General features: G+C 28.8%; 1 protein-coding gene across 9 annotated transcripts in view; it reads right to left on the bottom strand.

Annotated features, from left to right (window-relative positions):
- Positions 1-1503: 1503 nt before the first annotated feature.
- Positions 1504-18530, bottom strand: part of LOC105153261 (uncharacterized) — a 177108-nt gene continuing 160081 nt past the window's right edge. For 4 of the 9 annotated variants that reach the window (XM_087404996.1, XM_087405025.1, XM_087404998.1 and 1 more), the window contains exons 12-13: positions 18461-18523; positions 15898-17331 (exon numbers count right to left, since the gene is read on the bottom strand). In XM_087404996.1, the coding sequence (XP_087261122.1) occupies positions 17216-17331; positions 18461-18523 (179 nt within the window). In that variant the 3' untranslated portion in view covers positions 15898-17215. Of the gene's footprint in view, positions 7036-15897; positions 17332-18460; positions 18524-18530 lie in introns of those variants that run through there. The other 5 variants (XM_087405007.1, XM_087405029.1, XM_087405022.1 and 2 more) reach the window with 3 other exon arrangements.

The following is an 18530-nucleotide window of genomic DNA, read 5'->3' as shown; positions in this document are numbered from 1 at the left end:
TTTCAAAATATTATTGTTTCTAATGCGGAATATTATTATTTTCGTGTTCGATTCTGTGATAATGTTTTAGAAGCGATGCGAAAGTATGCACGCCGATTTTCTCTAACGAAGCAAAAAGAAATATATTTTTAAAAGACTTTTTTCTCAATTTATCAGTCCCCTACATGTTTCCGAAGTTTGGCCATTTAAATTCGGAACATCTTGTATACTATTAGATTGCTCATCCTTAAGGTGCCACTGTGCCATTACAAGCGTGCCATTGTAAGCGTCGAGTGTCGAGTATCTGCGCAGAAACTATTGCGCATGAATCTATAGTTACAAATTCATGCATAATAATTTCCTGCGCAGATGCTCAACGCAAATGGTAAATTAAGGTTATGTTGTAATATATACTACTCTCTTAACATACTGAAAATTTATAATTGTTTATATATTATAACATAAACTACAAGATTTGATCCTCCATCAGCAGTGTATCCATTGGATCCAATGTATTTCAGTAAAATCATTTAACATATCACTGCGCATGCTCTGACGCTCGACGCTTGACGCTCCTATGTAAAGGCATCTTTAGTACAAGCTTATGGCCGATATTCCTAGTCGATTCTGTTATTTTAAGTCTATATTTTTTTCGTCTTAAAATACAGCCCTCTAATAATTAGTTTATGGCATTTTAAGATTGAATTTAAAACGATGGTCTTGAATTTGGCCAGAATCGTCGTTTTTTCAACGGCGCGAGACCACAAAAATTAGAAGAAGAAGAAGAAGAAGAAGAAGAAAGCGGTATATAAGAACTGACTAGTGATCGTGTTTCGAGATACGCTGCCAATACTAAAAATCTACAGTTTATTACGTTAACGTATACTGTACATTTTGGAGTACTAGCAGTGTGTATTGAAACATTATATAATTACATAATTATATGGCTTATGAATACCGGCCATAAAAGTCTATGCTATACAAGCCGTATCCGATATATACTGTCAGGGCTCCTATTCTTGTAAAGAAACATATACGAATAATTATAGGTAAATACTATATTACAGGGCCATATTCGACGGAAAGATGTTTTTTTTTTCAATCATGGGAAACGTCGTTACTCGATCTAACATCTCTGTCAAAAGTTAGTACAGTGTTGCCAGATCTTTCCGTCGAATATGGCCAACCCTGTATAGTATACGAAACGTATATTACAGTATTTCCTTAGTAGTTTTACGCTTCTTTTCAAGAATAGAGGCTCAGTACTGAAAATCTACAGTATACATAACGTGAACTATAGATTTTCAGTTCCAGCAGTACATATATGACTGTTCCAAATTTACTGTCAGCGCTGAAAATGCACGATTTGATCGTCAGTTTGTCACGTGCATTATACAGTTATAACGGTGCATAAATTATAGATTTTCAGACAGGCAGTCAATTTTGGAACATATATAGATTATATTGGAATATGGTTATAGAAATCTGTGGTATGTAGTGAATGTAGTGAATCAAAAAATAAGATACTTTTCAACACCATACAAAATTTTTATTTACAGAGATAGATATAAATAGTGTTTTTTGTTGGGAAAATATATTTTAAATAACAAAATTAAGATGTAAAATTACAACAAAAAAATGGAAATAATAAATAATAATGGCGTCCTAAATAGTTATCCCGCGAGCGTCTGCATGGTGACCAAGATGTTAGCTCCATGAGATAAAAAAAAGTTTAAGCATTTTTTTAGCTTCACACTTGTCATTTTTGGGAGAAATTAAAAAAATTTTATTTTTTGCGAAGCTAGGACACATCTAAATGTAAGAATTGTGGTTTTTTTGAAAAATCTCATTCTTTTTCTTCTGTCATAATGTAAGAAAAAAGTTAAAAGTAGAAAGAAATTTAAGCTTCTGTGAAGGGGGGGGGGGGAGAACCGAATATTACTAAAACTGTTACTTTAAAACTTCAAATCGATAATATAAATCAGTACTGGGATTTACTTACACATTTCGGCCGATTTTCAACTTGATTTCCATCTTTTACTTCATCAATCCATGCGCAGTCTTAAATGCCGATCAGCATTTAGGCTGCGCGCGGGTTGGTGAAGTAAGAAACAGGAACCAAGCTGAAAATCGCCCGAAATGTGCAAGTAAATCCTAGTACTGATATAAACCATATTTGAGTTATCGTTTTAAAAAATAATATTTAAAAAAAAACACGTTTAACTGTGTAAATTTTAGAATTTTTAATAATTTTAAAAATTATATATTTTTTAAATAATTTAATAATTTTGTGCAATTATTGCTCTATATATCTGCATTTTTATAATTTTAAATTAGAAAATGAAAAAAGTTTTTTGATTTTTTAAAATTTGTAAAGTTCTATAACCTCTTAATGGAAAATAAAGAACGGAATATGCATCATTGTCAATGACATATTAAATAGAAATCCCGAGAACGACCTTCATTCGTAGAAATCGCTCGTAAGTCAATCTGTCTTATAACGGTTCGATAAACTCTGGAGATAATATAGAAATAATAAAATAGAACATGTTTAGTATAAATTATATTTCTCAAGCGTCTGTCAATTTGTCTAACATTTAACAAGTAATCGAGAATCAGAAGTCAGAGGCAAGAAGATACATCTGACGAAATTCTCCGCAAAAAATAAGCTGAATATATTCCGAGAATAAAAAGCTATATCATTCTTCGGTAGCGTTCGGTGAAACTTTCCATGGCATCGAATATCTTTTGCTGAGAGTTTTTTCCATTACTTTTTCTTACGTTCAGATATTATTATTTGCAAAAAAAGATATTTCTTTCACGATTTGATCGTAAATTTTCAGGAAAGAATAACGCAATACTTTTATTCATTTTCACTTATAAATGTTGCAATCGTTGTTGCGAGAATTTTGAAATTGATAGAAAATATTTTACAAATATATACACTCTAAAAAATATGGATGTGAATGGTATAAATTTAACACCATTTGATATTAATATTATACAATTTTGTGTTTATATAAACACCGAATGGTATTAAATCCACATCTATATTTTTTAGAATGGCACGAGACGACGCCAATTAAAAGATTCATCGATAGTTTTCGTTTCTCCTACAGTTTCTCTCGAGCTCGATGTACCGAATCTTTGGCATTCGATCGACTGTTATAGCCGGTGATCGTCTTTGTCGGATATCCGAGGGGATGAATGTAAAACATTGACTTAAAAATTCTATTAAATACAAACGATCGTAGTTATCATCATTATCATCGGGTCTCTTCGTTTACATTATCAGCTATAACCGCAAGTCAATCATATATTATTGGCAATAATGTTAATCAATTAATATTATTATATTTCTTTTAGCATTAACGCGTGTCAGAGTGTGGGTATGTGTATATGTACGCTTGTACGTATGTAATTATTACGTGTACGTCGCATTTGCGCACACGCGCGTGATCGTCCTATTAATAATAATATTACAACGTGTTAATGACTCTATGAACTTACAATCGTATCAATAATAATGCTAATATGATAATGCTAATATGATCCTTTTTTATATTTTCTTGCATATCTTCGCTCTTTTTCTTTTTATTCTTACACTCTCACTTGTCTTATCATATATATGCAAATACATGCATGCACGTACATACACATAAATACACACAACACACACGCACGCATACACACACACACACACACACACACACACACACACACACACACAGAGTCGAGTATATTCAAATACATACTCTGCATATTTAATTATTTATTGTTATTATTCTCGTTTTATCTTTACATACGCGAAGGTGTGTTTTTCGATTATAAAAAAAAAGTAATAAACAAATTTAAATTGTGAAAGCGACGTGATTTCGCCAATCGATGAAATACAGTTTGCAGCGATAAGAAAATTTTATTGTCGCCGCTTATGATAAGAAAGCATTCATTATCGGAAATGTTCCAATGTCTGAAACAACAAAAATGATTTAAAGCTATTTATTAAAAGTTTTAAGATTTGATTTTTTTAAGAAATTAATTACGTAGTATTGTAAAAAACAATTATATCTAAACGAGATTAATAGGATAAATTCGTCAATTGGCGAAAAAACCCGTCGATATGTCTATACACCGTTCGCCGTGAGCACGAAATTTAAAAGTCTCTTTAGGCGCGCAATAACAAATGGCGAGAAAACTTAATGCAGTGTGACAGATGGCATGACGAAGATAGCGTGAAGAAGCGTTTCGATACGAGACGATTCTGGTTCCAGCTACTAACCGTGACACATTCTCCCGAAAGTAATTGGGAGATTCCCTGATATTCAGCAAATCTCTGAGCTGATTAATGACAATAGAATTGACGTCCCATTATTTTGTGTGAAAATTCTGAAATGATTTTTATATGCAAAATCATCGAGGAATCCCTTTTTCGAAAGTTCTTCAAAAGTTAGTTAATGATTAAATTGATAAATTTATCATACGACGTAAATATCCCAGTGACCGGACATGTATCTATGTCCGGACACTTACAAAATTTATTATTATTAATCTCAAATGTTTTTTTAAATATAATATTATAATTTAATTGTAATTTTTAAATATAACTAAATTATAATAGTGTAATAAAGAGCATTTGAGGTTAATAATAATAAATTATGTGTAAGTGTCCAGTCATTTTGGGACATTTACCTTATACGATAAATTTATCAATTTAATCATTAAACAAAATCCGATAATTTCTTTATGAAATATGAAAAAATATCAAATTATAAATAGAAACCGAATTATACACGCAAAGACTCACCCTAATTGCGACGAACTTCAAAAATTGGTTGATCTTGTTCTGAAAGGAATAAAAGGAAGATAGATTTTGTTTTAATAACATTAACGGCGAATACAAAAAGATCAATTATGACTCGATTTATGCCGAAGTTGTAACATCGATATTATGAAACCACAGTTATTCCATTCTTCAGAAGAATAGTGCTATAAGTAGCTAGTTTCATAACATTGACATTATAACTTCGGTGTAAATTGAACCGTATAAACGTAGTCTATATCATAATCTGTGTACAGATACAATACATCTGGAGTTCTTTTTTTCTTTTCTAAAGATACAAAGTAATAATGTAAAAAATAATGTTTCATAAATTTGCGCGCGCGCACGCATACGTGTGCATGTATGTGTGTGTTCATGCGTGGGTGCGTATATGTACAAATTTAAAGACTCCCAAAATCATTAAATTATACACAGAATATTATTTTGGTTCACAAATGATGCAAAGATTCCAGCTAATGCTAAATATTCCTAAAATATTCGCAAAATATTCCTAAAATCCCAAAATAACGTTCCAAGAGTATTACAGAATATTCCAAAATATTTATCGAATATGTAAAAACAAAATTCAAATAATCATTAAATATTCCATACGTACATCGTTACATGTTCAGAGAATGTTCCACATACGTATAAAACAAAATTATAATATAATTTTTTCAGAAATTCCAGGTCCGGTGGTCCCTGAATTAACTTTTAAATAAAATTATATTGTTAAAAACACACTTCAAGTATTTTCGCATTAGAACCCAATTTGAAGACTTATTTTACAGGAAAATATTTTTTTACTGAAATCCAATGAAATTAGTTATTGCACTATTTAGGAATCTATTTCTGCACAATACATGAGAAATTAATTCCTGATACTAAAAGCAAACGAAATTGGAAAACGCAAATTATGATCCAGTGGATGAAATAAGGGGAAAACTTACAAAAAAACCCCTAAAAATGAATACAACTACATATAGCCCCAATGAAAATGTGTATTTATACAGAAGGTGGTAACAGAAGCGTATGCTTAATCCGTGTATATTTGAAAAACATTCCTTAAATACGAAAAAAATTATATGTAGAGCACGAGCGGGATCGAATCACGTATCGTTTTCGATCACAAAGAACATAGTTATTTGTCGTCTCCACTTCATAGGTGAAATAGTGCGCTTTATATATTTTTTCCATGTCATTCATATTTACGAGTTAATGCATCTCCGTCGCAGCTCTCTGCATATTGCTTGCTCAGTCAGAAATGATGAAATCGATATCGAATCGACGTCGATTTAATGCTTTCGACGTCGAATCGATATCGATTCCATTATTATTTCTGATTGAGTGCGAATGAGTGATTTTCTTGATATACTGGATGTCTCAGAAATAAGGTAGGAGTCACATTGGAGGCGTAGAATAGGTCAAGGGCAACAAAAAAGTTTGGTGGTATCAACCATGAATTGTTTGATACCATGAATGATACATTGAATTAAAAAAGGAAACCTCAAAAGCAGCCTCACTCGACAGCGGCGCGATGGGCCGTGCTACGAATTCGCGCGATGTGGCTTCACCGCACATTGGCTTATACGTTTCCTTTTTTAATTAAAAAACTACAGCGAATATCTCAAAATGGTATCAAACTTTTTTGTTCCCTTTGACGCATTCTACGCCCCCAATGCGGCTCCTACCTTATTTTTGAGACACCTTGTATATACAAAAAGTGTTCATATAATATTCTGAACAGTTCATTAATATTTGAATATTCTTTTACTGTTCCGGAATATTCGGCACATTGAGAATACAAATCGAACTTTTCATGAATAATTAGCGTTAACTGGGATCGTTCATGCTAATGTAAAATCATCAAATTTGACGGGGGAGAGGGAAGAGGAGTGAAACGCGTGCGAATTCCGTTTACGAGAGGAACGCGGAGATGCACTATCGTGAGTGCAAATGGACATCGGGTTGAAGAGAAGATGGTCGCGGTTGATATACGCATGTAAATCGGGGTTACTAGACGATACAGCAACAAGATTTATTTGCGAGGGTCGTAGTAGCTGCAATGCCCCGCTGCCTTTGTTGCTGTCGCATCTGCCTATACCACTGGTGATGATGGTGGCTTATCATCCTCGTACCCCTGGGCTATTGGTTTTCCAGAGAGTAGTGACGTGATCGCTTCCAGAATCCCTTGAAAAAACTTTTCTTCTTGGGAGCGTCGCCGCTGTCCGCGCACCCTGGAAACAAAAAAGCATCCGTCCGGGATGAAAACATTTACAGTCAATTCTTAATCAGCATTATTCGAATGGTCGAGTCTGTCGTACTTATGATTTATAAAACTACAACCATTATATTTGTACGGCAAGTGTCGAAACACTTGCCATACATTTCCTTTTTTAAATGATACATTATAGATTTTCGCATTTATATAATCACTCATTGAGTTATATAAAATCAGTCACTATAAAGACATTTCTAAATACGATCGAAAAAAGTTAGAAAACGAATCCTGTTCTTGAGAATAATAATTTTAAAAATTAAGAAATGAATAACGTTTTTTTTAGACATTAGCAGACATTATTAAAATATGTATAAAAAGATAAAAGTAATATTATTTTATTAATGGAAATGTGCTTTCTTTTTAAAAATTGAACTCCGATGAGATCGCTGTTTTATCGATTTATATACGTACAATTTACAATACATATGATTTACGAAATATAGATCGCTACATACTACTACATCAACATTACACTCTTACATAATATAAAATTTTCGTGTAATTTTTTTCTCGTGTACGTATTAAAATTCCTGTGTCCATTTCTAAAAGAATAGTATTACTGTTCCGTGTAATCCCTATCCCAGACTAAAGTCCATGGCACATACGAAAATGTAAGGCAATAAGACGCCACGTAAGCAGTAAGCGAATTAGTCAATCACAGTAAAGAATGTAAGGTTATTGCTTTATATTCTCTATTGTGCTTGGTCAATTCGCTTATTGCTTAAGTCTTACGTTTTTTTATGTGTTTCCGGCTGAAGTTTATTTCATACGTACAAAACATAACATTTTTATAAATTTAAAACAAATGTGTGTAGTTACGAATCGATGCTAGAAATTGGTAATAAGACTATAATTTTCTAATTTGTTTTCATACTCAACTGCGTTAGTTAGGATCAGGACATGTATTAAACATAATGTAATATATATGATTTTTTTTATACATACAATAGCATATGTTTATACGTATTATACATACGTTTTATATGCAAGAAACTATTCGCAGTTCTAAATTACTCAACTCTGATTAGGATTGGGAAAGTTACTTTGGAAAAAATAACTATAATTATAGTTACAACTTTTTTGTTTTAAAAAGTAATTAGTTATCGTTACAAGTTATCGATTTTAAAAACTAGTGTCCCTAGAAGTAAGAGTTCTGGCCAATCTTCTAGTTGGATAAAAAATGGCGTACTAATTACTATAATAGTCACCGACAAGATACTATTAAAAACCGACATCCTTCGGAAGTTCGCGACCTTGTTAAAGTGATTAGTGCGGTTGTTCCATCTTCGGCTAAATTATATAATAATTTACCTACTGGATAAACAAAAGAGTAAAAAAAAGCAAGAGCATAAGAGAGTAAGACAATGAGCTGAAATTTACGAAAGCTGGAACAACCCAGCTTAAGAGTAAAAAACTGATAACATAGTACTATAAATTTAATAATTTATTGGTTTCGTATACATATGTATGTTTAAAACTTAATAATACTCGATTCTTATTTAAAACTGTAATTTTAATGTATAGTCTGAGTTAGATTATCAATGGAGATGATAATTGTAGAGAAAAATATTGTAATTTTGCGGCAATATATAATAAGATATTACAGCATTACAAGTATGCATATTTATTTATGGATCATTTATATAATAAAAAATCAGGAATTTAACAAAATATATTAGTCAAACATTTATTATTAATAATTGCAAATTTAATCAATTGTCGATAATTGTACTTTTTTTTTATTCTTCGTTTCATCTATAAATATATATTGTATTTTTATTATATATTTTTCATGTATGTGTTCGTCAATGATCATTGATCTCTATCCAATAAATCTTTAATTCTAAAGATGCTTTTTCATGCTGACGTTCGACGCTTATTTTCGACATTAAAATAGGTTATATAATCAAAATTAACCGGTTGATGTGAATGATGTGCGTAATCGAGAATGTAGATTAACGGGACCTTCCCTAACTTCGATACCATTAGGACAATCAAAGAAAAACTTACGTTTACATGTTATGCAATTTTATTCCAAAAATATAAAAAAAGTAATTCTATGGCAATGATATTTCTCTTGAAATTATATAATTATATATGCAATGTTATATAATTTTACAAAAAAATTCTTCATTTTATATTAAATCACGAAATAATTAAATTTTAGCTTAATTGATGGAACCTTTCTTAATTATATCGGCAGTTTTCATTTGTATTTATTATCTTGATATAAAAGATAATATATCGCATACATTGATATATCGCAAATGTTGGTGATTTGAGTCCCAAGTTACAGGTGAACTGTCCCAAGTCATCTATATTTATATTTTGTATTGATATTTTGTATTGAGATGTACATAAACGTTTTCATTATCTTAACCGCTTATTTTTTCATACATCTGTGATGTATATATTATGGTACAATATACAAGACAATTTCACAAAATCTTACTTATCTTGTATCTTGAATCATATTGGTGAAATTTCATATATAGAAAGCTTCAAAATGTTTCATTATATGTTTACGTTTTACTATTTGTAGAAGCATATTGGAGCATGTTGGAGCATGTGCGACGCGAACAAATCTTTTAATATATAAAGTAACTATAAAAGCAACTATTAAATCAGTTACTAATTACTAAAAAAACTAATTAAATTAAGGTAGTGAAAAAAATAACTCTAACTGTAATTTCGTTACAAGTAACGAAATTAGTTACTTCCTAACTCTACATATTATGTAACTTTGTTTCTTTATATATATAGTGATTGATGTATGACTTATTTTATTTTTGACTCTTGTACTTTGATTTTTGACACAAACCAATTTTTTTTATTTGTTAATTCTCTTGAATCACTTGATTAACGGAATTATGTTATTTTATTTTTTATTATCTGCTTCTCTGACAAAAAGGGTTACTTTCCTGAATCTTATTGTAATTTAATGTTGGCAATTTGTATTATTTTATTATTTTATCGTTTTACAGAACATAAGTTTTATATCGATTCTCTGTTTGTTGTCAACTGATTTTCTAACTAAGTATTAACTGATTTTAAATAACTGAGTAGATAATTTACCATTTTTGCCTGATTGTTGATTTGAATTTATCATATCTGTATATAGTCGAAGATAGTCCGAAAAAAAATCGAAATGTCTACGAAATAAACTTGATATTTTTAAACAAAACTTATTTATCGCTATAATTCTCATTAGTTCTCGTTTGTAATTTTTGTTGACAATTTCGAGAATTTTTCACATTTCAGATGATTCTATAATTGTGATTTAACTTAGAAATTTTTTCGAATTTATGATTTTTTTTCTAAATTTTTCTAAATATTCTGAAAGTTGAAATAGGGATTGACCCACGATCGAGATTTCTTCATTCTTTTTGTTTCTTGACATTACAAGATAATGTCAAGAAACAAAGAGAAAAAGAGGAGAGAAAATAATAGAAAATGACATGTTGGAGCGGTGGGCCAATGAACGGTCGAGGGATAAAAGGAAGGAAGGAAGGAAGATAGGGCCCTGCTGTGGAAGAGAGCCGGTGCGTGTGGATCAATACCGATAGTGTATGTCCATAGGACGTAGAAACGCAGGCTCTTGGGTGTGTCCGATCTCTCACGCGCAGTATCCCGAGTGTTTGTCGTGCGCGTGCGATTCCCTATTCCTGTACGGCTTTTCCGAGTCCCGTTCCTTACTCTCACCATGGTCGATTCTTTCAAAAGGAACTTCAGTGCACGTTAAATCCTGACGTGAAACTCTCAATGAAATCTCTGCTTCACTCACTCACGTGTCATTCTTGCGTAGCTATCAGCTGATGGAGCGATGGACGCCTTGCATTCCAAATGTGAAAAACCTACTATTTTAAGGCCAGTATTTATAATTGATTTTTATACTTAAGACTGTCTTAAGTACAATTTTAAAATGTCACGATCCAATAAGAGCCATATTAGCATCTTAAGACATTATTTAAGACTTTACTTAAGTTTTTGAATAAGAATGGACTCTGAATACTGATCTACGACTTTGTTTCAGAAAATTGCAAGATTCGTATTGAGAATAGAAGATACGAACTTGATTCAGTCGAATGAAAGTAATTTTGGAATCGAATTAAATCGTTTGTTATTAGTAAATTTGTAAAGAGTGCTACGAAACTTATAATATCAATTCTTTATTTATAGTATAATAATACCGGAAGTAGTGATAAAATGAAATCCTAGACATCGATTATCAAAATGTTAGATAGTCAAGAATAACTGCATAGACGATTACTGTATTTTCGAGAATTTACGCTTAAAAATACATTATTTAAATTGTTTTTTTTTTAATAATAAATTGCTTGTTAGCGGATTAAGGATATTATATAATGTCATGAAACATTAAACTAATTAGTCTTTTTTATTTTTTAAAATTATGTTTAGAACACGTATACATATAAAAATAAGAAACTATTCCATAAAATTCAAATTCAATTTTTAATTTTGATATTTTTATTTTAAAAAATTTTGGATAGTTAATTTTTGAACACATTTTAATGTTCAAAATTTTAATAATAAAATTTTTACAATATGAGAGTCTCATCCTTGTATGTAGACCTAAACGCAGTTATATAGAATGACTTACTATTATTGGACGCGTTCCAAGCAGGTCAAGCTATTAATATTTTCTTACTTGAAAATCCTCGCGTTTATGCGCCATCCAAGCGTAATGGATAAAAAAATTTTGGAAAATTTTTTAACATTCAGAAAGTGTCGAATTTTAAATAAATTCGGAATTAACTCAATACAATCTGCAAATAAAAAGATCCTACAAATTCTATGGAATGAAGTTCTTATGAAATTATCGTTATCTGAATTATCGATAAGCATTATCGATAAGGCATGTCAAGTGTACAGGAAATACATTAATTTTATCTATATTCAATATTAGAAAATAGATATGTGAAAGAAAAATTACATTTATATTTTATATAGTATTTAGAATAATAATAGATATATAAATCCTTAAAGAGAGAGTGATTTTCCAATCATTTTAATAAACAATAATTTTTATTTATGATTTGCAGTAAAAAAGTAATGACTTCTTTTATTAAATTATAAATAAACATATAATATACATATAATAAATATACATATAACAAATGTTAAATATACATATAATAAAAAATATGTGATTTTTATATTTATATTATAGAAAATAGTTCTGTCATTCAAAGATTTTTTTTGTTATAAATCCAAAATTAAATATTACTTAATTCTGTCTTTAATTTTATAATAGATAACAAGGTGAGTCAGTTAAATCGTTACATATTTATGTCTCGGAAACAAAGCATTTTAAAGAAAAAGGTTTCATAAAAGTTGTATAGTTTGGAAGAGAGACATAAGATGGTGCCATTAATTTGACCTTGGAGAGTTGTTTGAAAATCACGTAAAGATTATCAATTTCTTAAATGAAAGCCCATATATTTTATTACATATTCTTATAGCTATAATAAAATGTTTTTTCATTAAGTACTTTTCGAATTATAAGACTTGAAAATTACAGTGCCACCAGTATTAGCGTAAAATGAATTTTTAGTGCAAAAATGAAAATAAGAGAAACAACTTCCAATGGCCTTGAATTGAACAAATGTTATCTAGGTTATAATCCTGAATAATATTCAAGAGATTTTAACCGTTGATCGGATACCTTTAATGATGCTAATACCGGCGACATTGTAACTTTCAAGATTTATAATTCGAAAAGTATTTAATGAAAAAACATTTTATTATAGTATTTTGGAAAGTTTTCGAGGTAAGCTATAAAAATGTGCAATGAAATATAGAGTTCTATTTAATAAATTGATGATGACTTTTATGTAATCTTCAAACTCCTCAAGATTAAATCAATGGCACCATCTTGTGTTTCCCTCCAAATTAAACAATTTTTGTATAAAATATTTTTCTCTAAAATCCTTTAACTGACTCATCTTGTATAATAGACAATATGTGCATTAGACAATATATAATAAATTAATACCTAGTAAACATGACTTGGCACTGTTATATAATTTTTTTGTCATTATTCAAACGTCTTTGTTTTATAACAACAAGACAGCTTTATGGCGTAAACGAGATATCCTGATATAAATATAATAATTTTGTTACATGTCTTTGTTATATATTTAGTACACAATTATGTAAATTAAATGTAATTTAGTTATCATATACCATTCTATGAATGAGACATAACAAAATACAAAATACATTTACATCACTAAACCATGGAAAAAGATGTAAATAATACATGTTTTGATTACATCTGCAGAAATGTATACTAGTCTGTAAGTTATATCATTAAAATTATGAGATTGTATTTTCCTAAAAAATTACATCACTACGATGTTATATAATTTCATTAGTTATATGTCACTTTTTCAGTGTTTGAGCATATTTCATTATATTTGTTTTTGCACTTTGAGAGAAGTGACTTTGTTATATAAATATATTAAGGGACAACAAATATAATAAATTGATAAGAAAACGATCAATCAATAAATACTATTGCAAATTATTTCTCATTATTCGTCAATATAACAAATAATCAAAATAATCAGTATCGCTAACAAATAAAGTTTATCCAAAAGATAGGTTAGGTTTCTATATAATTTGCTTCTATTATGCTATCAGTTAATTATTTTTATGCAATTAGATAATAATATATACGATTGTCGTGTAGATTTTTCTTTTATAGATACAAAAATATAAAGAATAAGTATTTAACACGGATAGATCATTATCATTTCCTAACTAAGTGAATAAATATCAGCGTATTATTTCGTTTCCATGTAATCTTTTCAAATATTCATAATATTGAATTTCTGCAGAGACATGAAATTAATATAAGGAATGGTTACAATAGGAGGTATAAGTAACGTTGGCAATGACTCGATCACAAGCGTGCGATTAGCTCAGCGTAAATGTATGTATTATACTACTATTCTAGAGATCTTAGGTTCAAATCTTAGCGGTGATGCGATGCGTTTTTCAATAATTAATTGTAATTAAGAAGACAAGAATATATAGGTATGCAAAACAGTAAATAATAAATTATACTAGAAAAATCAAAAGTAAATAATAAAAATTATTTTTTTCGTTAAGATATAACCGTAATCTTTTTATTATAAAAAAATATTTTTCTTTAAGAAAATTTCTTGTTACATATAAAAAATATATTTCTTTCATTTATAAAAAGAGTTGCAAAACTACATAAATTATTTTTTTAATTCTAATAGCAAGAAATAATTAAAAAACTTCTTCAAATCAAAGAAATTGAGTCGATAAGTATGTCAATAAGTAACAAATAAATAACAATTTCACCCATTTGTGATGTCACAGTGACAAATTTTGCATTGCGTAAATGTTATATATGCATTTCAAGTCAATACATAATTGTTTTATGTCAATCCTGTGTTTCGCCGTTTCGTATTTAAATCATATCACTGTTATATAACTACTATAGGTAAAATGGAATAACAAATTTGAGAACATTCTCCGCAAATTCACGTAACTTTTGACATCACTGTTACCAACTGATTGTTACATCACTGATCCAAAAAATTAAGATTATGTATGAGCTACGAGTTTGAGATATATTTGTGTTTGCTAATAATATTGATTATTATTATTATTATATTGATATTCGAAAAATTAATAACTTTGAAAAGTGATTGGGGATCGAAAAATAAATTGTTTCCGAATCATAGCCACATTTATGTTTAAAAAAAATCATAATTTGTTTTTCGTAATCATAATCATAATAATAATGATTTATTTCATAGTTGTAATATAAATAACTTCGCGGACTCTATTTTTACGTTACCCAGGATGCACCACATGAAGGCATAATTCACGCTTGGCATCGCTTTTTCATTTTTTTTATTTTTAACTTTATATATTTTTTTAATTTTATGATATTTGTAAATACGATAAGATTATTTTTAGAGTCAATGATAAACATAAACAGGTATTTAAATCGAATTAAATAAGATGGTTTTTTTTTAACACAGAAGTGGCTATAATTCTGAAATGTCTTATTTCCGAACCTATGTTTATATAGCTTTTTCCTTTCTTTTTGGATCCCAAATCATTTCCCGAAGTACTGTAGTCGATTTTCTGGACATCCTGTATATTAATTATGTTATGTATATGTTAAATAAATTAATTCTAACTTAACTTTTTTGCATTACATTGCTCTATTTTTAATAATTTTGATTTTTAATAAATTTTAATAATTCGTATCACATATCGTTAAAGTTATTGGTATCTTTTCATAATTTAAGTTGCAACGATCGTTCGTGATATGTTGACATAACGGCAGCGATCACGGGCTCTCATTGAATGTCTCGATGCGCGAGAACGATGTAACTTTATGCACATTAAAAAGCAGGCCTCCGTAAGCACTCGTTTCCAAAAATAACTGGTGAATATTAATAGATACGTTAGATCCACAGCGGAGGAGAAACGAAGAAGTGAGCGTGTCGAGAGAACCGCGATATTTTGGAGTACCTACACACCATGATTCTATAGTTATTTCATGCCACGATACGCACTAAATTCGGTTATGGACGAAATATAAAACAGATTGTACGATTATATCGACGAAATAGGAGATTTGAGATTTCCTTCAGTGATCAAGATTAGGGATAGCTACAAATCACATATTTTGTATTTAGCAGAAAATATAATAAAAAACAATCGTAATTTAATAAAGAACAACTTTTTCAAATCCGAGAAAGAGAATAATTTTTTATTCTTTTTTAATATTAAATATAATATTGGATTCTAGTATGCTTTATTACATAATAATTTAAAAAACTTTAGGATTAAAAATTTCTAACATACTTCATCACACCACAGTTATTGCCCGTAACGTATTGTGTATAAATTTTATTTCTTTTAAAATGAAATAATATTGACAAATGTTTTTCAATCCTATTAAAAAGTTTGTTATAAAGATTAAAATTAACAAGATTTTCATTACAGTTATAATAAACATCTGATTCATTATACCATAGAGAGATCGTAAATTAAGCCATTTAACTTCTCCAACTAAAAAAAAGAGGAGAGGAGTCACATATTTTTTAATACAGAAGTTTATGATCTTTTAAATAATAAATAATGAATAAAATGTAAGAAAAAAAATGTACTGGAAATACAAAAAAAATGCTGTTCTTTTTTCCATATCGATTAATTGATATTGAAGTTATATCGCACAATATATAATCTAAATAGTATAATTTATGAACATTTCATACTCTTATATAAATGATATGGTAAAATTTCATTTTTTTAGTTCCGAAATGTACTTTTAAGTTTTCATTGCTTCATATGATTATACATTTTTCAAAATTCTTATTCAAAATTATTTTATTATCTTTTGTTTGCGATTAAATTAGTGTCTTCAATTAGATTAATTGAAGACCTTTTTTTTCATAAGATTAAGCTATTTTAATAATTTATTTAAAGAAAACCAACGATCAAAAAAATTTGAAAAAATTCAATGCTTGCATATTAATCATAAACTTAATAATCTCAAAACATTCAATTTTTATATTAAATGAAAAGACAGAAAAATCTTCTTAAGAAGTTTTATTCCAGTTAAAAATTCTAAATATTCTATTTATAATTTTAGAGAAAACTTTTCAAGTCAAATTCACATTACGTCAAAATAATTATAAAAACTGATAATTTTTGTTTTAGCTAAGCTTTTTAATTATAATTATAAACTCATTTCAATTTATATGTAATATCTGTATTAACCTTTGTTGAAATTATGCTATATGTAACTTTTCGGTGACTGATAATTTCTAAATATTCACTTTCTCTCTTTTTTTCAAAAAATTACAATTATAAAAATATTTTATTCGTGCTAAATAAAATCAAGCTCATTTTTTAATTCTCTTTTAGATAATTATTTTTAATATTGACAACGATGCTCTTTATAGTATTAAAATAATTGATCCTTTAAGATTGTCTTAGGTACAGTCTTAAGATATCATGAACCAACCAGAGAGTTGTATTAGCATCTTAGAACATTATTTAAGACGGTCTTAAAATAAAAATGGAATACCGGCCTATGAGATTTATATTAAGTCTCATTAAAGTATCAAATTCATGGAGCGACGGATCGCTATATTATTTCGCTGAAGGAGCGGATTATGACACCAAGAGATTTCCAGGAGGCGAACACGCTCGGCTGTTTTCGAATCGAACTCTATTGAAAAGAAACAAAAAAGAAAGAAAGAGAAAGAGAGTAAATAAGAAATAGTCAAAATATTATCCACGAGGATTTGCGATGAAAATAAATCAGACGGATAATTTTGTCGCGCAGGGCTGTACATTGCTGTGATTCTTTAACTTCCTAACACTGAGATTAAGAGTTTGTGATTTCTTGCTAAAAAAAAGCACATTAACTCTTAGTAGATGATTTTTTGACTTATACGATGGATCATTCATGTCCTGAATTTATTTTCATTATTTTAATAAATATACAAAAATTATTAAGTAATTTTATGTATAATTCTATATATATATATATATATATATATATATATATAGAATTATAATATATTTTATAATATATTTTATAAGATTATGTAATGATTTCTGTGGAGTTACTCTCACTTGTTCATTATTTTTCAATATTTATGTATCTTTTTATTCAACACAAACGACAAAAAACATGAATGAACCGTTTCCAACACAAATACACACTGTTTTTTACCATATAACTAATTACTTAATTCTCCTAGTTTACAAAAAAAGAAATGTGCAGAATGATCCAACCATATGTACATATTAAGGATTAAAGATTGCTTCAAAGTCCTTGTTCAAGATGTAGATATCCAGTGATACATTTACATATAATAGTATTTTACTGTCTACAATAACCTACATTACGAAACTTTCTGCGCTTTCAAACAGGGCGCACACTGTAAAAAGTAATGTGTTTTATTCTTGTCCTCATTTTAAACATTTAAAGATGTTTTAGTTTTAAAACATTATGCGTTTTAAATACAAATAGTATTTCGTCTATTGAACAAGTTTAAAATTAAAACATCTTTAAGTGTTTAAAAAAATAGAGACAAGAATAAAACATTTTAATATCTTAAAATTAAACTTCTTTTTCAATGCATTTTATATATTATATCTAATTAGTAATTTCATTTTTATATTTACAAAATGAATTGAATTACAAATGAATTGAACATTAAATTAGAAACAATAGTCCTAGTCGAGAAAGAATATAGTTCATGCAAAAAGACTAAAAAATCAAAAATCTTGCTAAAAACTTTATATTTGAAATATTATAATTAATATAAGAAAATAAATATGCAACTTACCGGCATAAGGACCAGAGGGTAAATTATTATCTTTGTTGCCCTTTCCATCTTTGCCACCGCTTCCTGCAAC

Source organism: Acromyrmex echinatior, chromosome 1 (assembly GCF_024713525.1).
Source record: "Acromyrmex echinatior isolate Ae372 chromosome 1, ASM2471352v2, whole genome shotgun sequence".
In the NCBI taxonomy this organism is placed as follows: domain Eukaryota; kingdom Metazoa; phylum Arthropoda; class Insecta; order Hymenoptera; family Formicidae; genus Acromyrmex; species Acromyrmex echinatior.
The sequence above is the reverse complement of the archived record's forward strand: the minus strand, read 5'-3'. Positions and strand labels throughout refer to the sequence as shown.